Raw genomic sequence first — 19,788 nt, 5'->3', positions numbered from 1 at the left:
TAAAAATTGCAGTGAGAAAATTGACATTACTGGCAAATGTTGCTTACAAACTGAAAAGGAAGTTGGGTTGTCAGCAATACAAGAACTGTATTATTCACACAAAATATGAGGAGTCATCTTCACAGTATCTTGCTGGGAATGGAAATTAATTTAGCTGGTTCCAACTTGAGGAACCTAAAGAAAAGCAAATATCCCCCATTTCAGATTATCTTTACAAAGGATCAGCAACTGGCAATTGGGTGTCACAGCATAACTCTTCCCTGAGGAGGAAAGACATTATCTACATTTTAAGAACACTAGCCAAGGTTCATTTTGAAGCAGGCTCATTGATCACTGGAAAAAACATCATTGTTGATCTCAGAAAGGTTAACTAGTTTAAAATACCCTTTCCCTCTGGAACATGTCATCATCCACATATTACTGCAATAAAACGAATAGGAGAAAAGAAATATACCTTGTAATGACAACTCAAATATGAAGTTAAAAGTAACATTAAAATTCCTACCCGTTTGGCTGAGCTGAGAAGCACTGCGACTTTTCCGTGACAGACCAACAATAGCTACCATTTTGGCACCAATGCTAGAGCGCCGCTTTTTGCCACTGGTGCCCAAGGCGCCCACTGCAGTGTCAGACTGGCTGCCATCATTCTTCTCCAGTGAGCACATGTCTCCACTGATGCTGGTGCTTTTTGTCATGTTCTTCCCTGATATGCCCATTTGTCTGCTTTGCATTTTGGATGTAAAGACACTGTCAGCCGATGGATCATTAAAAGTGAGGACAAGAGTAAAAAGGAAAAGACAGAAAATGCATTTTAGATAAAACATTTGGAGTATAATTAAATTATATCATCTAATGGAATATATTTTTAGGATTTAAAAAATTTCAAGTACCATGGTCTTGATTTTGTGCTTTGCTACTCTGGGCCAACCTTACAGCAAATAAGCAAAATCAGATTTATGATTTTATTTCTACTGTCAAAGACAAGGTGCAAGTTCGCATAATCACAGGAAAAAAATTCATGAAAAATCAGTGGGTTCATTTAAGACACTATGCTGTCCTGCAAGTGGAAGTATGCCTTTAGGTAGGCATACAACATAAGGGAGAAGTTTACAAAAACATTCTTCTGTACTTTACTGTTGCTTTCAAAAAGAAATTAGACAAGTGGGAAAATTTTACCAAAAAAAAAAAAAAAAAAAAGGCCAATAATATAGTATCCATTTCGAGAGTGGCCCTGTAACTTTTCTCATAATAAAGTTTATCTACTAATGGTTAAATTTTCTAAAAAGACTTGCTATTTTCATTAGCTTTGAATTAAAAAATACTTTATTTTACTTTACTTAATTTCATCATTACTGATATAAATCTATATTACAAAAATAAAGAAAAGAAAGATTTCCTTCTTGCATTCTTTTGAAAGAAAGAAAAATCATTAGCAGTTTTCCAGACAGTGCACCAGAAAGCAATCAATGAATCACTGAGGCATGTGAGCTGATTAATAATCTACTGCAAGACTAATACTGCAACTGGGAGTAATTAAAGAAATGACTTTGGATTTTTCCACGATTTCTGGGGTATGGTAGAGGTTGATTAGAAAGTGAAGAATCTGGAAGCAGGCTATCTAGCTAGTCCCCATAAACCTAGGAGGAATATGAGAGAAGAAGTCTGTTTTGCAGGAATGAAAAGACTTATTTACACATCAATTTTTGACTCAGTATTGGGGAAAGTTTTATTTTGGTTCTGATAATGAATGTTTAATATATAAAGTAATAAAAAAGAATAAGAATCAAGAAACAGAAATATCTTTAAACATTACATAAAGGATGAGAATTAGAAAACTAACCTATTGAGGTGAACTCTTATATCTAATTCAATATCTTGGTCTTCCAAAAAAAAAAAGTGTTTTCTATCCTAGAGTAAAATCTGGTTAAAGGCTAGGACCACATACTACTTTTGTTAACCTATGTAATATCTTTTCCAAGTATTTAAGAGGGAAAAGACCCAGTGTGAAATTAAAAAAATATATATAGTGAAGTATACTATTATATCCCTCACATTCGTTTTAAGAAAAAATGTGGCATACATAGTCAGAAACAGGACAGAGAGAGTCCGTGTGTGTGTGTGTGTGTGTGTGTGAGAGAGAGAGAGAGAGAGAGAGAGAGAGAGAGAGAGAAGGCACAGGCGGGTGAGGAGAGAGAGAAGAGAAGAGAAGAGAAAAGAGAAGAGAATATGTTTCTGTAATATCCTGAACTGATAATTTTCAACTTTGTTTGATTTTGATAGAAAGTAAAAAGACAAGGCTTGTTATAGTTTAAAAGGGCCAAAGTTTAACAGAAACTGAGGCTTTATATTATGACCTATGTTCCATAGTTAGAATAAACTAGTGTTTCTGTTATATAGCAATTTTTGGGTGGGCACAGTAGCTCACGCCTGTAATCCTAGCAATTAGGGAGGCTGAGGCAAGATGACTGCTTAAGCCCAGGAGTTTGATACCAGCCTGGGCAACATGTGAGACCCCATCTCTACAAAAAAGTAAAAAATTAGCCAGGCATGGTGGCACATGCCTGTAGTCCCAGCTACTTGGGAGGCACAGGTGGGAGGATCACCTGAGCCCGAGAGGTTGAGGTTGCAGTGAGCCGAGATGGTGCCACTCCACTCCAGCCTTGATGACAGACTGAGATCCTGTCTCAGAAAAAAGAAAAAGAAATTTTCACTGAAAACATATACTTTTCTAAAGAGCCACCTAATCTACTAATTACCAAGGATGTCAAAGATACACTCACAAAATTGTATCTTGTGATTTTTGCATTTGAATTTTTATGTTTGAATATCAAGGCCATAAAGAACTTGACCAAAATCAAATAAGATACTACAATAAAATACTAATTGGAACTGATACATCTTTTTGTAGATAATATTTTAATGAGAACTTGGTTTGAAACAAGTACACTTCTCTTCAACCTAACAACTTTAATAAAGCATTATTTACAAAAGGAGTTATTTATTTTTATTCATTTGTTTTTTAGAGACAGTGTTTTGCTCTGTCACCCAGACTAGGGTGCAGTGCTACAACCATAGCTCATCGTAACCTTGAACACCTGGGCTCAAGTGATTTTCCTGCTTTAGCTTCCTAAGTAGCTAGGACTACAGTGCATGCCAGCACACCCGGCTAATTTTTTTGGGGGCGGGGGCAGGGTAGACAGAGTCTCACTGTGTTGCCAGGGCTGGTCTCAACTCCTGGACTCAAGGGATCCTCTCTCCTGGGCCTCCCAAAGTCCTGGGATTACAGGCGTGAGCCACCGAGCCTGGCCCAAAAGGGGTTATTAAAAGTTTTATAAGATGGATACTCTTTTTATTTTCTTGAACTTAGAGATCACCAGGGATGAGTTTATGAATAGTGGCACTAGAGTGGTTTGTTTTGATGAGAGAAAGGTTGCGGCTAGGGTTCCTTTTCTTTCTTCACTGGACATCATCTAAAACTATAAGCAAAAAATGTAAAAAAACAAGCTACCATTTTTTTTTTTTTTGAGATAGAGTTTCGCTCTCGTTGCCCAGGCTGTAGTGCGATGGCACAATCTAGCTCACTGTAACCTCCACCTCCTGGGTTCAAGCGATTCTCCTGTCACAGCCTCACAAGTAGCTGGGATTGTAGGCATGCACCACCATGTCCAGCTATTTTTTTTTTGTATTTTTAGTAGAGACGGGGTTTCTCCATGTTGGTCAGGTTGGTCTTGAACTCCCGACCTCCGGTGATCCTCCTGCCTTGGCCTCCCAAAGTGCTGGGATTACACACGTGAGCCACCGTGTCTGGTCACAAGTTACCAAAATTTTTAAAGTTTTGGGACTCTTGATTTATGAAATACTTTGTAGTAAAGAATTTGTAATTATGGGCAATATTTTAAAATGCTCAATTTGGTTAGGAAAAGATGTATTACATTAGCAATTGTTTTAAAAGAGAAATTTCATAAGGGTTTGGAAATACAGTATATTTCAATACTTCTGGTGAGATCTCAGTGATAGATTTCTAAAGAGCAACTTGGCAATATATGTCAAAAGCCTTAAAAAAAACAAGCCTACCCTTTAACCTGGCAATTCTAGTTTACAATTTATCACAAGAGAAAACTTAGCAATGTGTACAGATTTAGCTATAATGATATTTACTGCAAAATTGATTATAATAGCAAAAAAAAAAAATAAAAACAAGGGGAGAAAACCCACAAATGTCCAACAATAGTGGGTGTTTAAATAAATTATGTTCATCAATAAAAGACAATGTACTTTTGAAAATGCTGTTATATATAAATGTTTATGGACATAAAAAGATATTCTTGATGGTGGGGGATGGGGAGGGAGAAGCAGATATTTGTAACTTAGCTTTGGGTGACATATGTATTAAATATGGATTCACTCTACTACGAGGGGACATAGGGAAATTCACATCCCAGAGTTTTTCCAGTGACAGAAATCCAAAAATAGTTTTATAAAAAAAGAAGAAATATTTTGTGCTAAACTAAGTAATTTGAGAAGCCTAGATTCATGAGATGATGTACCAGTCATCTGCACAAAAGGAGAATGAAGAGAGTATGACGAAAAATAAAATATTGTGTACAGAAAAATTTTATTTTTAGGGGAAAAATATAAATGTACGTAGCCAAAAATATGAAATGTTATACTGTGACCAGTCTGCTAAAAGTCATTTTAATTTTTTCTGGTTGATAGCTATGTTTTAAAAAAAAAGTTTGTCTTTTTCTATTTTGTTTTTTCCAGAATAAACATAAAAAGTGTTGGTAATAAAAAAAAACTAAAACAGACAAATGAAAAAAGCAATCAAGGACCAACATCGCTTCTTCTTTTATGTAAGTCAAATTATTCAACCCACATTAGTTCATGTCAGGCGTTAAAGGTACAGTATGGATTTCTAGCTAATCCTAACAGATTACTACACAACATATTGAGTGTTGATATAGGGTGTTCAGTTTTAGAAAGGGACACTGTTTTTACATTTCTAAATATTGTTTTGTGCATATTTATAATTTTTGGCTTTAGAAAAACAATAAAAACTGTATATATTTAGTATTATCAAAGTTAAATATATAAAACTTCCAATACAAGAGACTGATTTATGGCAAAATTATAGTTGTTGAAAAGTTGTATCCTGAATGGTTAAAGAAAAAGGCAAATCTAGTATTGTCAATCATTAGGAGAAAAGTAACAAATAACTACAAAGCAAGTGAAATATGAGTATTCCCCAAATACATAAATAGCATATTAGGGATTATTGGAAGATGTGATTAAATTAAATGAAGTTTATATGCTATAGGGCCAAAAGTTTTCATTGATAGGTTTGAATGAATAGAGGTTAAGTGGTTTGGCTTCAAGATAATAAATAGCAAAGATGAGACAAAGACAAATTCTGAGTCTTAAGAATGCATAGTCATGCCAAAACAAATATTTCATCATATTAGAGCTGAGAAGGTAGTCTGGAAATAGTTTACCAAGGAATGAAAGACTGGGGTGATTCTATGGAGGCCTAACAGCTAATACAATGGAGTATTAGGACTGTGGCACAGGGACAGAAAAGACATTGAAGGATAGAAAGTAGACAGAGATAGTTCCAGGAGTGAAACTATTTATAACACCTTTGGCAAGGAAGTGGTGATAGAGAGGGCTTGTAGTGTTCAAGAGTTTGAAGACAATAGCATTCTGGTAGATTAGAAACAAACCCAGTAGGACTGGTCAAGCTCCTAAACATGTTATCTTGAAAGGCTTACTTCCTTATTCTTCCCACTGTTGTGCTCCCTCAGCCAGGTGCCACAAATTAACTGAATACCTGTTACTATTATAACTCATACTTCATCGCACCAGTTGGCAGTTACTGGATACAAGTCTGGATTTTAAAGTGCCATTTCTTGCATGTTCTTTGCAGGGGAAAAAAAAGCAACAACAACAACAACAACAAAATCTGGCTTCTGTCTAAAGTTCTCCTTTTATGTAAAAACTTCTCTATATTAAATACCATTTCTTTCCTAAAATGTGGTAGCTAAAATTATCATTATCCTAATTTACTACATAACAAACTTTATTTCACTTTAACTCAAATTACCATCTATGATTTTAGGCTAGTAAACTAGTAATCATTTATTCAACAAAGATTTAATGAACACCTATTATGACAAATATGGGGATACGAAAATGATATGACATAGTCTCTTTGATTAATTTGCTGGCAAGTATCAGCATGTAAAACACAAATATGGCTGCATAAGAACTTGGTTTTGGTTTACAACTGAAATTCCAATGGTCAACTCTAATGTCAATAAATCTTAATTTAGTTAAATGAAAACCTCTCTTTGAAGAGTATGTAAAAACTGAGTTTTTCATACTAATTCTTTGACTTCTGGAGATGACAGAAATGTAAAGTTTAGTATTTTTAACATTATTGCAAGTACTATATATAAATACATTATGTTAATATGCTTGAATGTATTAGTATAGTATCTAAACGTATTAGAGGGCGTGTGTGTGTGTGTCTGTGTCTATTCCACAAAATGTCCAGGGTTAGGGAGAAATATCTGGCTAATTAACAACGTCCATTTAGTAAAAAACATCTGCCTTGATTATAGCCATTAGTAATTAATCTATGTTTAACCTTCTTAAGTCTTAGGTCTCATGGCAGGAAGCAGTATTTCAGGGGTCACAAGGTAGGTCACTGCTTATTTGGGATAATTTAAGGAGCATCTAGGAGGCCTGTAATTTTCAAAATTCCTTTCCCAAGAGCTTGTTAATGCCAAAAATTCCAATGTATTAAATATTTCTTTTTTAAAAAAACGATTTGTTTCTTAGTTTAAAGTTTGCTCCCTTTTAACATGTCATATTCCTAGGATTTGGACATTCTTATTTAAAAGATATTTACTTTGGGCCGGGCGCAGTGGCTCATGTCTGTAATCCCAGCACTTTGGGAGGCTGAGGCGGGTGGATCACCTTGGGTCAGAAGTTCGAAATCAGCCTGGCCAACATGGCAAAACCCCATCTCTACTATAAATGACAAAAATTAGCTGGGCGTGGTGGCGGGCACCTGTAATCCTAGCGACTCGGGAGGCTGAGGCAGGAGAATCCCTTGAACCCGGGAGGCAGAGGTTGCAGTGAGCCGAGATCATGCCATTGCACTCCAGCCTGGGCAACAACAGTGAAACTCCATCACAAAATAAATAAATAAATAAAATAAAATAAAATAAAAAATTATTTGAAATAAATAAAAATAAATTAAAAGTAGTAGGCTATGTAGCAGGCACTATTCTCAAAATTAAGAGGTATAGCATAGAAAAGGACAGAATGCTCCTGTTTCATGGAGGTTTCATTCATACTGTCATAGTGAAAGACAGTAAACAAGTAAATAATTGATAATTTTAGATAGTGATATGTGATCTGAAGAAAATAAGATGGAATAAAATAACAAGGGACTGAAAAGTTTGGGGACAACATTAAATAAGGTTGTCAAGGAAGGCCTCTCTGAAGAGGAGACAATTGATCTGAGCTCTGAATGATGAACCCAGTCAGATAAAAGAAGCGTGTTCTAAGCTTAGAGAGGAGCAAGTGCAAATATCCTAAGGCAAGAATGAGAATGTTTGTTGGAGAAAATTTACAAAACTAAATATAAATGGAATGAAGTGAAGGTGAGCACTGTAGATAGGATAAGGCCTACCTGTGTGGGGACAAATGCACGGCCTGCATGACTTACTCATATTTAACTGCCTATTCAAGTATTACATCAGCGCTGCCCAAAGACTGTGAGAACTTAGAATGCACAGGTTCTTGTATCAGGAGACTTGGGATTCAGCTCAGTATTATGACTCCAAATATAACATCAAAGGGCATTCTGGAGAGATCATGGCTATCTTCCTTAAAAGTGATAAATTTATGAAGGCTAAATCTTTAAGGAAATTAGGAATATTCCTTTATTAACTGAACATAAAAAAATTCATTTAAACTCTTAAGTCTGTCTATATATTGAACCTTTACTATCTCTTGAATTTATAAATTATCTACCAAATTATTGAATAATAGACCTCTCCCTCCACCATAAGTTTGAAGGAAGTTACTTTAAAGAAAAATTTTAAATGTATTATGTTATATATCGTAAGCATATGTTTCTCTGTTTATTACACCATGCTCATGGTTCCTAATCATTTGTCTATTATGAAAGGATAAATTTTCAGTATCTTTTATTATGCTAGTTATATGTCCCTACACTCTCTAGCTGTGTTTTTTCTTCCTTAAAAACAATTAAACACAAAAACTACATTTAAAATGTACATGTTTAAAAAATAGGTGTCATGCGGTGTTTGGTTTTCTGTTCTTGTGATAGATTGCTAAGAATGATGGTTTCCAGCTGCATCCATGTCCCTACAAAGGACACAAACTCATCCTTTTTGATGGCTGCATAATATTCCATGGTGTATATGTGCCACATTTTCTTAATCCAATCTGTCAGTGATTGAACAATGAGATCACTTGGACTCAGGAAGGGGAACATCACACACAGGGGCCTGTCATGGGGAGGGGGGAGGGGGGAGGGATTGCATTGGGAGTTATACCTGATGTAAATGACAAGTTGATGGGTGCAGCACACCAACATGGCACAAGTATACATATGTAACAAACCTGCACGTTATGCATATGTACCCTACAACTTAAAGTATAATAATAATAATAAATAAATTAAAAAAAATAGGTGTCATTTGCTTTCTCTGTGGATTTAAGATAAAAATGTATACAAAAATTATGATTTTAAAATGTCTTCATTATAACATGTATCTTACAAAAACTGTATCTCTTCTCTGATGATTTCAGCTACTTTTTTTTTTTTTTAATCATCCTTAGAGAGATGACCTGGTTTCCATTTTGTTTCTTTTTCTCCTTGAATTTTTAGTTCAAACATTTCTGGACTCAGCTAATTTAAACTATAGTAAACATCTTGCCACAAATTGATTGATTCCTTTAGCAAACATCTACCTTGCATCTACTTGGTGTTAGGTCCCAAGGACACAAGTGGGGGCTAAAATGGTACCTGCCCTCCATGCTCTGGCATATAGGGGCTGAAATTGACAAAAAGGAAGAATACATTGTTTTCTTCACATAAAAAGGGAATTTTCTCTAACTGTTCTGTTCAAAGCAAATATACATTTCTAATTATCTACCTAGAGGTGCCACTTTTTCTAAATTGTGCAAAGCCTCCATTTAGGCAAATGGTAGCTTTGGCCCTGTGGTCAATAAGAACAATAAATAAGGCATGAGACATAGTTATGATCTAAGGGGCATATGCTTTAGGGGTACAAATATGAGTGAAAATGCTTATACAAATTAGCAAAAGAAAAGGTATAAGTACAGAGAAAAGGGACATAAACCCAGTGTTAGGAAATTTCACTAGAGGGAAGGATACTATTGAGAATCAGAGATGAGAAAAGCTTTATAAACTTGGGTCTTGAATGGTGGGTAAAAATTATGACATGTAGAGAGAGAAAAATATTCAAGAGAATATTACAAATAATACAGTGGTTAGAATGCACATGTCATGGTTTTAAGAAGCAAAAATCTTCAATAACAGCAAACTGAATTCAACAATACATTAAAAAGATCTTTCATCATGACCAAGTGGGATTGATCCCAGCAATGCAAAGATGGTTCAACATATGTAAATCAATCAGTGTGATACATTATATCAACAGAATGAAGGACAAAAAGCATATGATAATTTCAATTGATGCTGAAAAAGCATTTGATAAAATTAAATATCCCTTCAGGATGAAAACCTTCAAAAAACTGGGTATAGAAAGAACATACGTAAACTCAATAAAAGCCATACACAATAGAACCACAGCTAGTATCATACTGAAGGGGGAAAAGCTGAAAGCCTTTCCTGCAAGATCTGAAACATGGCAAGGATGCCCATTTTCACGACTATTATTCAACATCATACTGGGAGTCCTAGCTAGATCAATCAGACAAGAGAAATAAACAAAGGGCATCCAAATTGGAAAGAAAGAAGTCAAATTATCTTTGTTTGCAGATGACAGGATTTTATATTTGGAAAAACCTAAAGACTCCACCAAAAAAATTATTAGAATTGATAAACAAATTCAGGAAAGTTGCAGGACATAAAATTGATATACAAAAGTCAGTAGCATTTCTATATGGCAACAGTAAACAATCTGAAAAAGAAATCAAGAAAGTAATCTCATGTATAATAGCTACAAATAAAATAAAATACCTAGGATAAACTTAACCAAGGAAGTGAAAGATCTCTATAATAAAACTACAAAACACTGGCAGGAGAAATTGAAGAGGACACAAAAAATGGAAAGATATTCCATGTTCATGGACTGGAAGAATCAATATTGTTAAAAATGTCCATACTACCCAAAGCAATCTACAGATTCAATGTAATCTGTATCACAATAACAATATTCTAAACAGAAATAGAAACAATAATCCTAAAATGTATATGGAGCCACAAAAGACCCAGAATAGCTAAAGCTATCCTAAGCAAAAGGAACAAAACTGGAGGAATCACATTATCTGACTTCAAATTATACTATAGAGCTCTATTAACCAAAACAGCATGATACTGGAATAAAAACAGACACATAGACCAATGGAACAGAATCGGAGAAAATGGAACATATAGCCCAATGGAACAGAATCGAACAGAATCGAAGAAAATATTTGCAAACTACCCGTCTGACAAGGGATTAATAACCAGAATATACAAGAAGCTCAATCAACAGGAAAAAATGTAATAATCCAATTTTAAAATGGGCAAAAGATCTAAATAGAAATTTATCAGAAGAAGACAAACAAATGGCAAACAAGTATATGAAAAGGCATTCAACATCACTGATCATCAGAGAAATGCAAATCAAAACTACAATGAAATATCATTTCACCCCAGTTAAAATGGATTTTATTGAGAAAAGAGGTGATGAATGCTGGCGAGAATGTGCAAAAAAGGGAACCCTCTTACACCGTTGGTGGGAATGTAAATTAGTACAGCTACTATGAAGAAAAGTTTGGAGGTTCCTCAAGAAACTAAAAATAGAACTACCATATTATCCAGAAATCCCATTGTGAGATATACACCCAAATTGAAGAGATATCTGCACTCTCATGGTTACTGCAGCGCTATTCATAATAGCTAAGATTTGGAAGCAAACTAAGTGTCCATCAACAGATAAATGGATAAAGAAAATGTGGTACACACATACAATGGAGTACTATTCAGCCATATAAAAGAATGAGATCCCATCATTTACAACAACATGGATGGAACTGGAGGATGTTTTGTTAAGTGAAATAAGCCAGCCACAGCAAGACAAATTTTGCATGTTTTCACTTATTTGTGGGAGCTAAAAATTAAAACAACTGAACTCATGGATCTAGATTACAGAATGATGGTTATCAGGGGCTGAGAAGGGTACTGGCGAGGTGGAGGTGGGGAGAATAGGGATGGTTAATGGGTACAAAAATATGATTAGATAAAATGAACAATATCTAGTATTTGAAAGCATAACAGGGTGACTATAGTTAACAATAATTTATTATACATTTAAAAATAATTAAAAGAGTATCATTGGATTGTAAGAAAGGGTGAATCATTTTTTTCTAACATGTAGAATTTCTAACACAAATGTGAAGCATTGTTACGTCTGTGATCTCATTAAACAAACCTACAAATGAACAAATAAACAAGGCAATCTATTCAGTGAGGATGTCAAGAATAAAACTATGCTTCACTTCTAAGTATCTTCTATTGATTATATACCTTTCTGCTATTTATCTTATGCCATCTATTTATTATATACACGATTGTAAGCTAAATGGGGCAAAGACTTTTCCGCTTTTGTTCATTGGTAAATTGTAGGTTTTAAAATAATGTTTGCCACATGGTAAGTGTTCAGCAAATATTTGTTGAATAAATGAGTTTATCTTTAAAACAAATGTAACTCTCTCAAGGTTGTGATGCGGTAGGTAATCCTCATGAATTAACGAAGCAACCCCAATGAGGTAACATATATACAGCAATTAGCACAACGTCTAGAATATGGTTAAGATATGTTGGCTCTAATTATTATGTATATTTACAATTACACGGAGGCATTAAGGTTTTACTAAAAATAGAAACAAACTTGTTAGATTTATTTGAAGAAGCAGCTATTTTATATAACCAGAGATGGTCTGTGGCCTCGAAGAAACAGTCCCTCAGATTTCATATAGCCAAATAATCCCCATACCTTTGGTAATTTCAAATGTGAAAAATATGTAATTCAATAAAAACCATTCATAAAATAATCTTGGAATGCAGATGATTGATAATAATGATATACAAGTAAATTTAATTTCATAGACTAATTTATTTGTTAATTTTCAGATTATTGTTAATATGTGAGTACAGTCGAATTTTTTTAACTTTTAAATTCAGGGGTACAAGTGCAGGTTTGTTACATAGGTAAACTTGTGTTATAGGGATCTGTTGTACAGATTATCTCATTACCCGGGTATTAAGCCTAGTACCCATTAGTTATTTTTCCTGTTCTTCTCCCTTCTCCCACCCTTCACCCTCCAAAAGGCCCCAGCGTGTGTTGTTCCCCTCTCTGTGTCCATGTGTTCTCATCATTTAGCTCCCACTTATAAGTGAGAACATGTGGTATTTAAATTTCTGTTACTGTGTTAGTTTGCTAAGGATAATGGCCTCCAGCTCTATCTATGTCCCTGCAAAGGATGTAATCTCATTCGTTTTTATGGCTGCATAGCATTCCATGGTGCATATGTACCACATTTTCTTTATCCAATCTATCACTGATGGGCATTTAGGTTGATTCCATGAACAGACTAATTTATTAACTACAAAATGTCAAATATTATGGTTGGCACTAAATAAAAAGTTATACACTTCTGGCATAAATGCTATACACAATCCACATGAATAAATTTACTCTTCAGTTTTGTTGGTAAATAATTATTAACATTGGAAATTCCCTTTATTCCTTAGATTATCCCTAGAAAACATTCCAAAACTCCCAAATGTAGATTTTCCCATACACCACTTTTTGTCTGTTAAGGATGACAATTTAAGTGCTGTATTATTGCTTCTAGCTAAATGTTAATTAAAATTGGATAAAAATGCTCAGTGAGAGTAGAGACATAAGATAGACAATAAATGGGTCATCAAAAACGTCGCCACTGTAACCTGAACACATTTATGGCAAAAGTGTTGAACAAAGTATATGGATGATTTGTATATTTAATAAGCAGAGTAATTATCTACTGGTAAGCCAACTGAATTTAATTAGAAAACTCACATTCAAGATATAGCTACACTAATCAAGTTGTAACTGAATAATCAAAGTAGTCTTTATGCCTTGGTCTCCATATTATATAAAATGGGAATAACATTATCCAGACGTTACCCCAACAGTATCCATAAGGTTGCTACAAGGCTTTCTGTCTCCTTTCCTTCTAGCTCAATTAATTAGTTATCTTTACTCTTCAACATTATGAGAACCTTGAGCCCTCCACTTTTTTCCCAATATCAGCCCCTTCCTCTTCACTTATACTTAACCAACTTAGGTTCCATAGCCCATCATTTCAATCACTCTTTTGCAAATATCTTAAACTTTCTGAGTATCCCTCCTCATAAGACATCCAACTGGCTGAACTGCCTGATAAATCCTACCACATGCTGCTTCTCTGTGTACATCTCAACATTTCAGCAGTTTTTTTTTTTTTTTTTTATGTTGGGAGACCTAAAAACCTGGTCTCACTCTGGCACCCAGGCTGGAGTGCACTGGTGCGATCACAATTCACTGTAACCTTGACTTCGTGGGCTCAAGTGATCCTCCCATCTCAGTCTCCCAGGTAGCTGGGACTACAGACATACACCACCACACCTGATGAATTTTTTCTACTTTTTTCTTTTTATAGAGACGAAGTTTGGCCAAGTTCCCCAGGCTGGTCTTAACTACTTCTGGGCTTGAGCCATGTGCCTGCCTTGGCCTCCCAAAGTGCTGGGATTGCAGGCATGAGCCACCATGCCTGGCCCATATCAGCATTCTTGAAAAAAATTCAGCAGAGCAGTTGCTCCACTATAGTTCACTAACATTGGCCTCAAAATTATAGCATACATGTTCTCCCCACTCATACAATAAGGAGTGCATACCTACCTTCTTCATGCTATTCAAACCTCTCAGCTTCTGCTTTCCTCTCTGCAGACTTCTCATTACATTTCATAGAGAAAATAGAAGCTATCAGATGAAATTCCCTTACACCATATACACGAGGTTTTCAAAAATTCATGGAAAATTCATATTATGAAAAAAACTTCATGAATTTCAAATTTTTTTGCACCAAAAATAAGCTCATACTAACTTGTTATAACATGTCTGAATAGGATCTATTTTGAGGTACTAAGAAGGATAAGACATCCATTTGAAAAGATCCCCTTTCACAGCAACATTAATTCTGCTTAAATTGAAGCAAGAACAACAAATTTAGGATGAAGTTTGGGTAGAAAATGGTGAAATCACTAATATTTTATGAAAAGTTTATGGGGACAATGCCCCAAAGAAATCAGCAGTTTACAAATGGATGACTTGTTTTAAGAAGGGACAGGATGATATGTTCAAGATGAACCCCCCAGTGGTAGATCATCCACATCAATTTGTGAGGAAAAAGTTAATCTTATTTGTGCCCTAATCAAAAAGATGAACAATTAATAGCACAAACAATAGCCAACACCATAGACATCTCAATTGGTTCAGCTTACACAATTCTGACTGAAAAATTAAAGTTGAGTAAACTTTCCACTTGATGGGTGCCAAACCTGTTGGATTCAGATTACCTGCAGACAAAAGCAAAGCTTTCAATCAAGTTTTTTTTTTTTTTTTTTTTTTTTTTTGAGATGAATTCTCACTCTGTTGCCCAGGCCGGAGTGCAGTGGCGCGATCTCAGCTCACTGTAAGCTCCACCTCCTGAGTTCATGCCATTCTCCTGCCTCAGCCTCCCAAGTAGCTGGGACTACAGGCACACGCCACCATGCCCAGCTAATTTTTTGGGTTTTTAGTAGAGACAGGGTTTAACCATGTTAGCCAGGATGGTCTTCATCTCCTGACCTCGTGATCCACCTGCCTCGGCCTCCCAAAGTGCTGGGATTATACTATGAGCGACAGCGCCCAGCAGATTTTTTTTTTTTTTTTTGAAACAGGGTCTCACTCTGTTGCCCAGGCTGGAGTGCAGTGGCATTATCATGGCTCACTATAGCCTTGATTTCCTCGGTTCAGGTGATTCTCTCACATCAGTCTCCCAAGTAGCTAGGACTACAGGTGCATGTCACCATGTCCAGCTAATTTTTTGTATTTTTGGTAAAGATGGCCTTTTGCCATGTTGCCCAGGCTGGTCTCAAACTCCTGGGCTCAAGCAATCCACCCACCCTGGCCTCCCAAAGTGCTGGGATTACAGGTGTCAGCCACCACGCCTGGCTCAACAGAAATTTTAAACAAGTCAGATCAAGATCCTGAAGCATTTCTTTGATGAACCATAATAGGAGACAGAACACGGCTTAAGTACTACGATGCTGAAGACAAAGCACAATCAAAGGAATGACATTCGAGAGATGGAAGTGGTCTACTCAAAGCAAAAGCAGACTGGCAAAGAGCAAAAATCATGGCAACTGTTTTTGGGGGATGCTCAAGGCATCTTGCTTGCTAACTTTCCGGAGTGTCAAAGAATCACAACATCTGCTTATTATGAAAGTGTTTTGAGAACGTTAGCCAAAGCTTTTTTCTGGGCAGAAAAACTGCCTAGAAATGCTTCACCACAGAAGTGTCCACCACAACAATGTTCCTGCTCATTCCTCTCATCAAATAAGGGCAATTTTTCAATAGTTTTGATGGGAAATCATTAGCCATTCACCTTACAGTGCTGATTTGGCTCCTTCTGAATTCTTTTTGTTTCCCAATCTTAAAAACTCTTTAAAGGGCACCTATTTTTCTTCAGTTAATACCGTAAACAAGACTGCTGTGACATGGTTAAATTTTACGGATAAACTAATTCACTGGTATTATCACTTCCAAAGTGTCTTTTTTTTTTTTTTAGACGGAGTCTCACTCTGTTGCCCAGGCTAGAGTATAGTGGTGCGATCTTGGCTCACTGCAACCTCTGCCTCTCGGGTTCAAGCGGTTCTACTTCAGCCTCCCGAGTAGCTGGGATTGCAGGCGCTCACCACTATGCTTGGCTAATTTTTGTATTTTTAGTAGAGATGGGGTCTCACCATGTTGGCCAAGCTGGTCTTGAACTCCTGACCTCAAAAGATCCACCTGCCTTGGCCTCTCAAAGCGCTGGGATTACAGGCGTGAGCCACCATGCCTGGCCCCAAAGTATCTTGAATTTGCTGGGGCTTGTGTTGAGAAATAACATTTATTTTAAAAAATTTTTATCTTTTAATTCCATTTTTTTCACAAAGTCTTTTGAGGTCTCCTTGTATGATACATGATACTATATATCATATATTAATGGATATTTGTAAATATATATAATCTCCAAATTTAAGTAGTAGGCTGAGCTTCTTTCTGAACTTCAGAACTATCTACCCAGTTGCCTACTTGTAACAAGCACTCAGATGTTACACAGAATATCACAAATTTGATCTGTTCTAAATTGATTTAATCTTTTCTCTCAGACATATTCCTTCTTCAGTGTTCCTTATTTCAGTAAAGAGTATAACTATTTACGTAGTTGCTGAAGGTAAAAATCCAGAGGCACCCTTGATTTCCCCCTTTCCTTCATCCCCACACCTAATCTATCACTAAGTCTTACAAATTCTATCTGTAAAATATTTTACATATCCTTCCATTTCTCCCCATCCAGACTTTGACCATTGAAATCCATGCCACTCTGTCTACTTTACTGCAACAGCATCCTACATGCTTATGTTCCAACTACAACTCATTCGCCACATAGAAGCCACGTGATTTTTCTAAAATAGAAATCATTTTATGGCAGTCTACTACTAAAGTTCTTCAGTGTCTTCTCATTGTACTTGGGAAAAATCCAAAATCCATATAATATGAAATATCAGAAGGAATTCCCTTATCTTCCAAATACCAGTCTATAAACCTAATTGTTCTGCACCCTATCCTCTGTTTCTTCTGCCTGTAACAAAAAGTGTCCCTTCTCTTTGGAAAAATCAATTCCTCCACAGGACCTCAGGATCCCACTCTCTTCTCTAATAGGGTCCTACAAGATTTTGGAGATCTGGTCTCTGCCTTTCTCTTTCACCTAAATGTCAAGCCATTTGTCTTTGTGAACAACTCTTTAGCCACAGTAACCTCTTCTAAATTTCTCAAAAATGTCAAGCTCTTTTCCAACTCAGTACCTTCACATGTTACATACTTCACTTAAAATGGTACAAACACAGATGTGGAATGTGAAGGGCAGAAAGGTTATGAAGTTTGCTGAAAGTTTTGTTGCTAGCATTGGAACCCAGCAGTCTGAAACTAGAACTTAGGTTTTTAGTTACCAACTTTACCAGTAGTATAAGAAGATGAATACGAATTCCCCTTAGCTTAGAGCAGGAGTTGCCACACTTTAGCCTGCATCAGAATTACCTGGAGGGCTTGTTAAAACACAAACTTTTTGGTTCATTAGGTCTGGGGTGATACCTGAAAACTGCATTTCTAACAAATTCCCGGGTGATGCTGATGGTACAGATCCATCAAGCACATTTTGAGAATTGCTGGCAGAGACTTACAGAATACAAACTACATGCCATGTGAAAAAATACTAAGTCTTCATTTGATGTTTAGTAAACAACATTCAGGTCACTCCTTTGTTTTGCTCAATTATTTCAGACCTGTAAAAACTGTCTGCATGTAGCTGTTACCATACAGCTTTTTATGTTACCATAATACTTTACCATATAGGTATGATATGCTGTGGTAATTGTGCTTATCTGTCCTCCTATATCCCTTAGTCAGGAATTTTATAACACCTACCGTCAGAGGTTTATTTTATCTCTGTCTACCCAGTCAACATTTTTGCTTTCATTCCCTCCTGTAATAGAGCAGGTCAGAAAAAAGGTTGGAAATTCAAGTATTTGGCCTATTAAAAGGTAGTTCTATGCTTTTAAATGATTAGCAAATGTAGGTAGTAAGTACCTAGGCTAATGAGACTGGAGTTCCAACGTTAGCTCTAGATAGCATATACAGCATATACCCTGAGACATATGATATTGATTTCTCTGACCTCAGTTCTTCAACTGTAAATTTAAGGAAATAGATATTATGGAATATAATCTAATTCTGTTACAAAAGACAAATTATAAAATGACCCAAAAAGAAAGTCTGCAAAGCAGAATTTTAAAATAATAATGAATAAGCTTAGATTAATAAAGAACATGAATATTCCATCCATGAAAATAATGAATACTCTAAAATGCATTTATCTTAGTTCTAATTATTTAACATAGAAAATAAGACAAGGAAAATGAATAACTTTCAAAATTATTTGAATGTGTATACGCACTTGATTGTAACTGAAACAGAAAATATGTATTTTATGAATTTAGAAAATTACTAGCTGCAATTAAGTATTAGAATCTTTATCCTCTCATCTTCCATACATTCTTTCATAATCACAATAATAACATAAAAATGGCAATTGGATCCCATTGTTTACTTCTTTTGTAAATTCTGTAGTGCTTATATTTTTAATGTAAATCACTCTCTTTGGTTTTAAGTTAATCTAATTTACACAAAGGTATTTGCCAGAAATACTCCCAATAAACCCCAATCTTCAGTTCCTGCCTCGGTCAAATTTAGTTGCCATCCACTGTGCATATGTTTTTCTTTCTTGCCTTTCCCCTTATTCACCATTATTTTCCTATTTTGAAAGATTCAATTTTCTCTCCTCCACAAATTTAAAATAGTTTTTAGCTTAATGTATCATGCACCTCCTAGAGCAATAACTGCATGATTGCTTCCAACCACTTACCATCTTTTCTAAGGGTAAAGAAACCCAACTCAATTTCATTTTCATATACATGTGAATGAATGAAGTGATTATTAGTTGATTATTCCAAATTGTCTACGTATCATCAAATATAACATATTTACTTTAAATACTGTATTAACATATGCATGCATTCATATATATTTCCTCCTCAGACTACCTGAGGGACATCATCATCCATCTAACTGCCCAGATCAGAATCCAAGAAATTTAAGATATGTGTTCTTTTATCCTTACTCTCTCTATCCAAGTTGAGGTTGGTTTAGTTTCCTATCTCTGCCTCTAGCCTTGCCCACTCCAATCATTAATTATAGTAATATTAATAATAATGCTAATAGCCACCATTTATATAATAATCTATGCTGGACTCTATGCAAAATACTTCACACATTTTCTCTTTAACTTACACAACTCTATGAAGTAGGCGCTATTATACTATGATGTCTATTTTATGGATAAGAAAGATGTGTTCATAGTAATATTTTATAGATAAAATTCTTGAGAGAATTTCTTTAATGACTTCTTCATCTATAGAATAAAACAGAAGCTCCGTTGCATGGCCCACAAAATGAGTAATGCTCTGACCTATGCCTAACATTGACTTCACCTCCTTCTTTTTTCCCTCTCAAACTAAATGCTCTAGAAACACATAACTATATGTTGTTATCTGAAATACCTGCATAATTTCAGTTTTATGTGCCCTTACATTTGCTTTTTTCTCTTTCATAAATA

General features: G+C 35.4%; 1 protein-coding gene across 49 annotated transcripts in view; it reads right to left on the bottom strand.

Annotated features, from left to right (window-relative positions):
* The window catches only part of RIMS2 (regulating synaptic membrane exocytosis 2), a 753,111-nt gene that overhangs the window by 111,531 nt on the left and 621,792 nt on the right, over window positions 1–19,788 (bottom strand). For 34 of the 49 annotated variants that reach the window (XM_073999244.1, XM_073999245.1, XM_073999258.1 and 31 more), the window contains one exon: window positions 506–747. The exons of the other annotated variants lie outside the window; for them this stretch is intronic. In XM_073999244.1, coding sequence (XP_073855345.1) covers window positions 506–747 — 242 coding nt within the window. The remainder of the gene's footprint in view (window positions 1–505; window positions 748–19,788) is intronic. 49 annotated transcript variants of the gene reach the window in all.

Source organism: Macaca fascicularis, chromosome 8 (genome assembly GCF_037993035.2).
Source record: "Macaca fascicularis isolate 582-1 chromosome 8, T2T-MFA8v1.1".
Lineage (NCBI taxonomy): Eukaryota > Metazoa > Chordata > Mammalia > Primates > Cercopithecidae > Macaca > Macaca fascicularis.
Note: the sequence above shows the minus strand (reverse complement) of the source record. Positions and strands in the feature narration are given on the sequence as shown.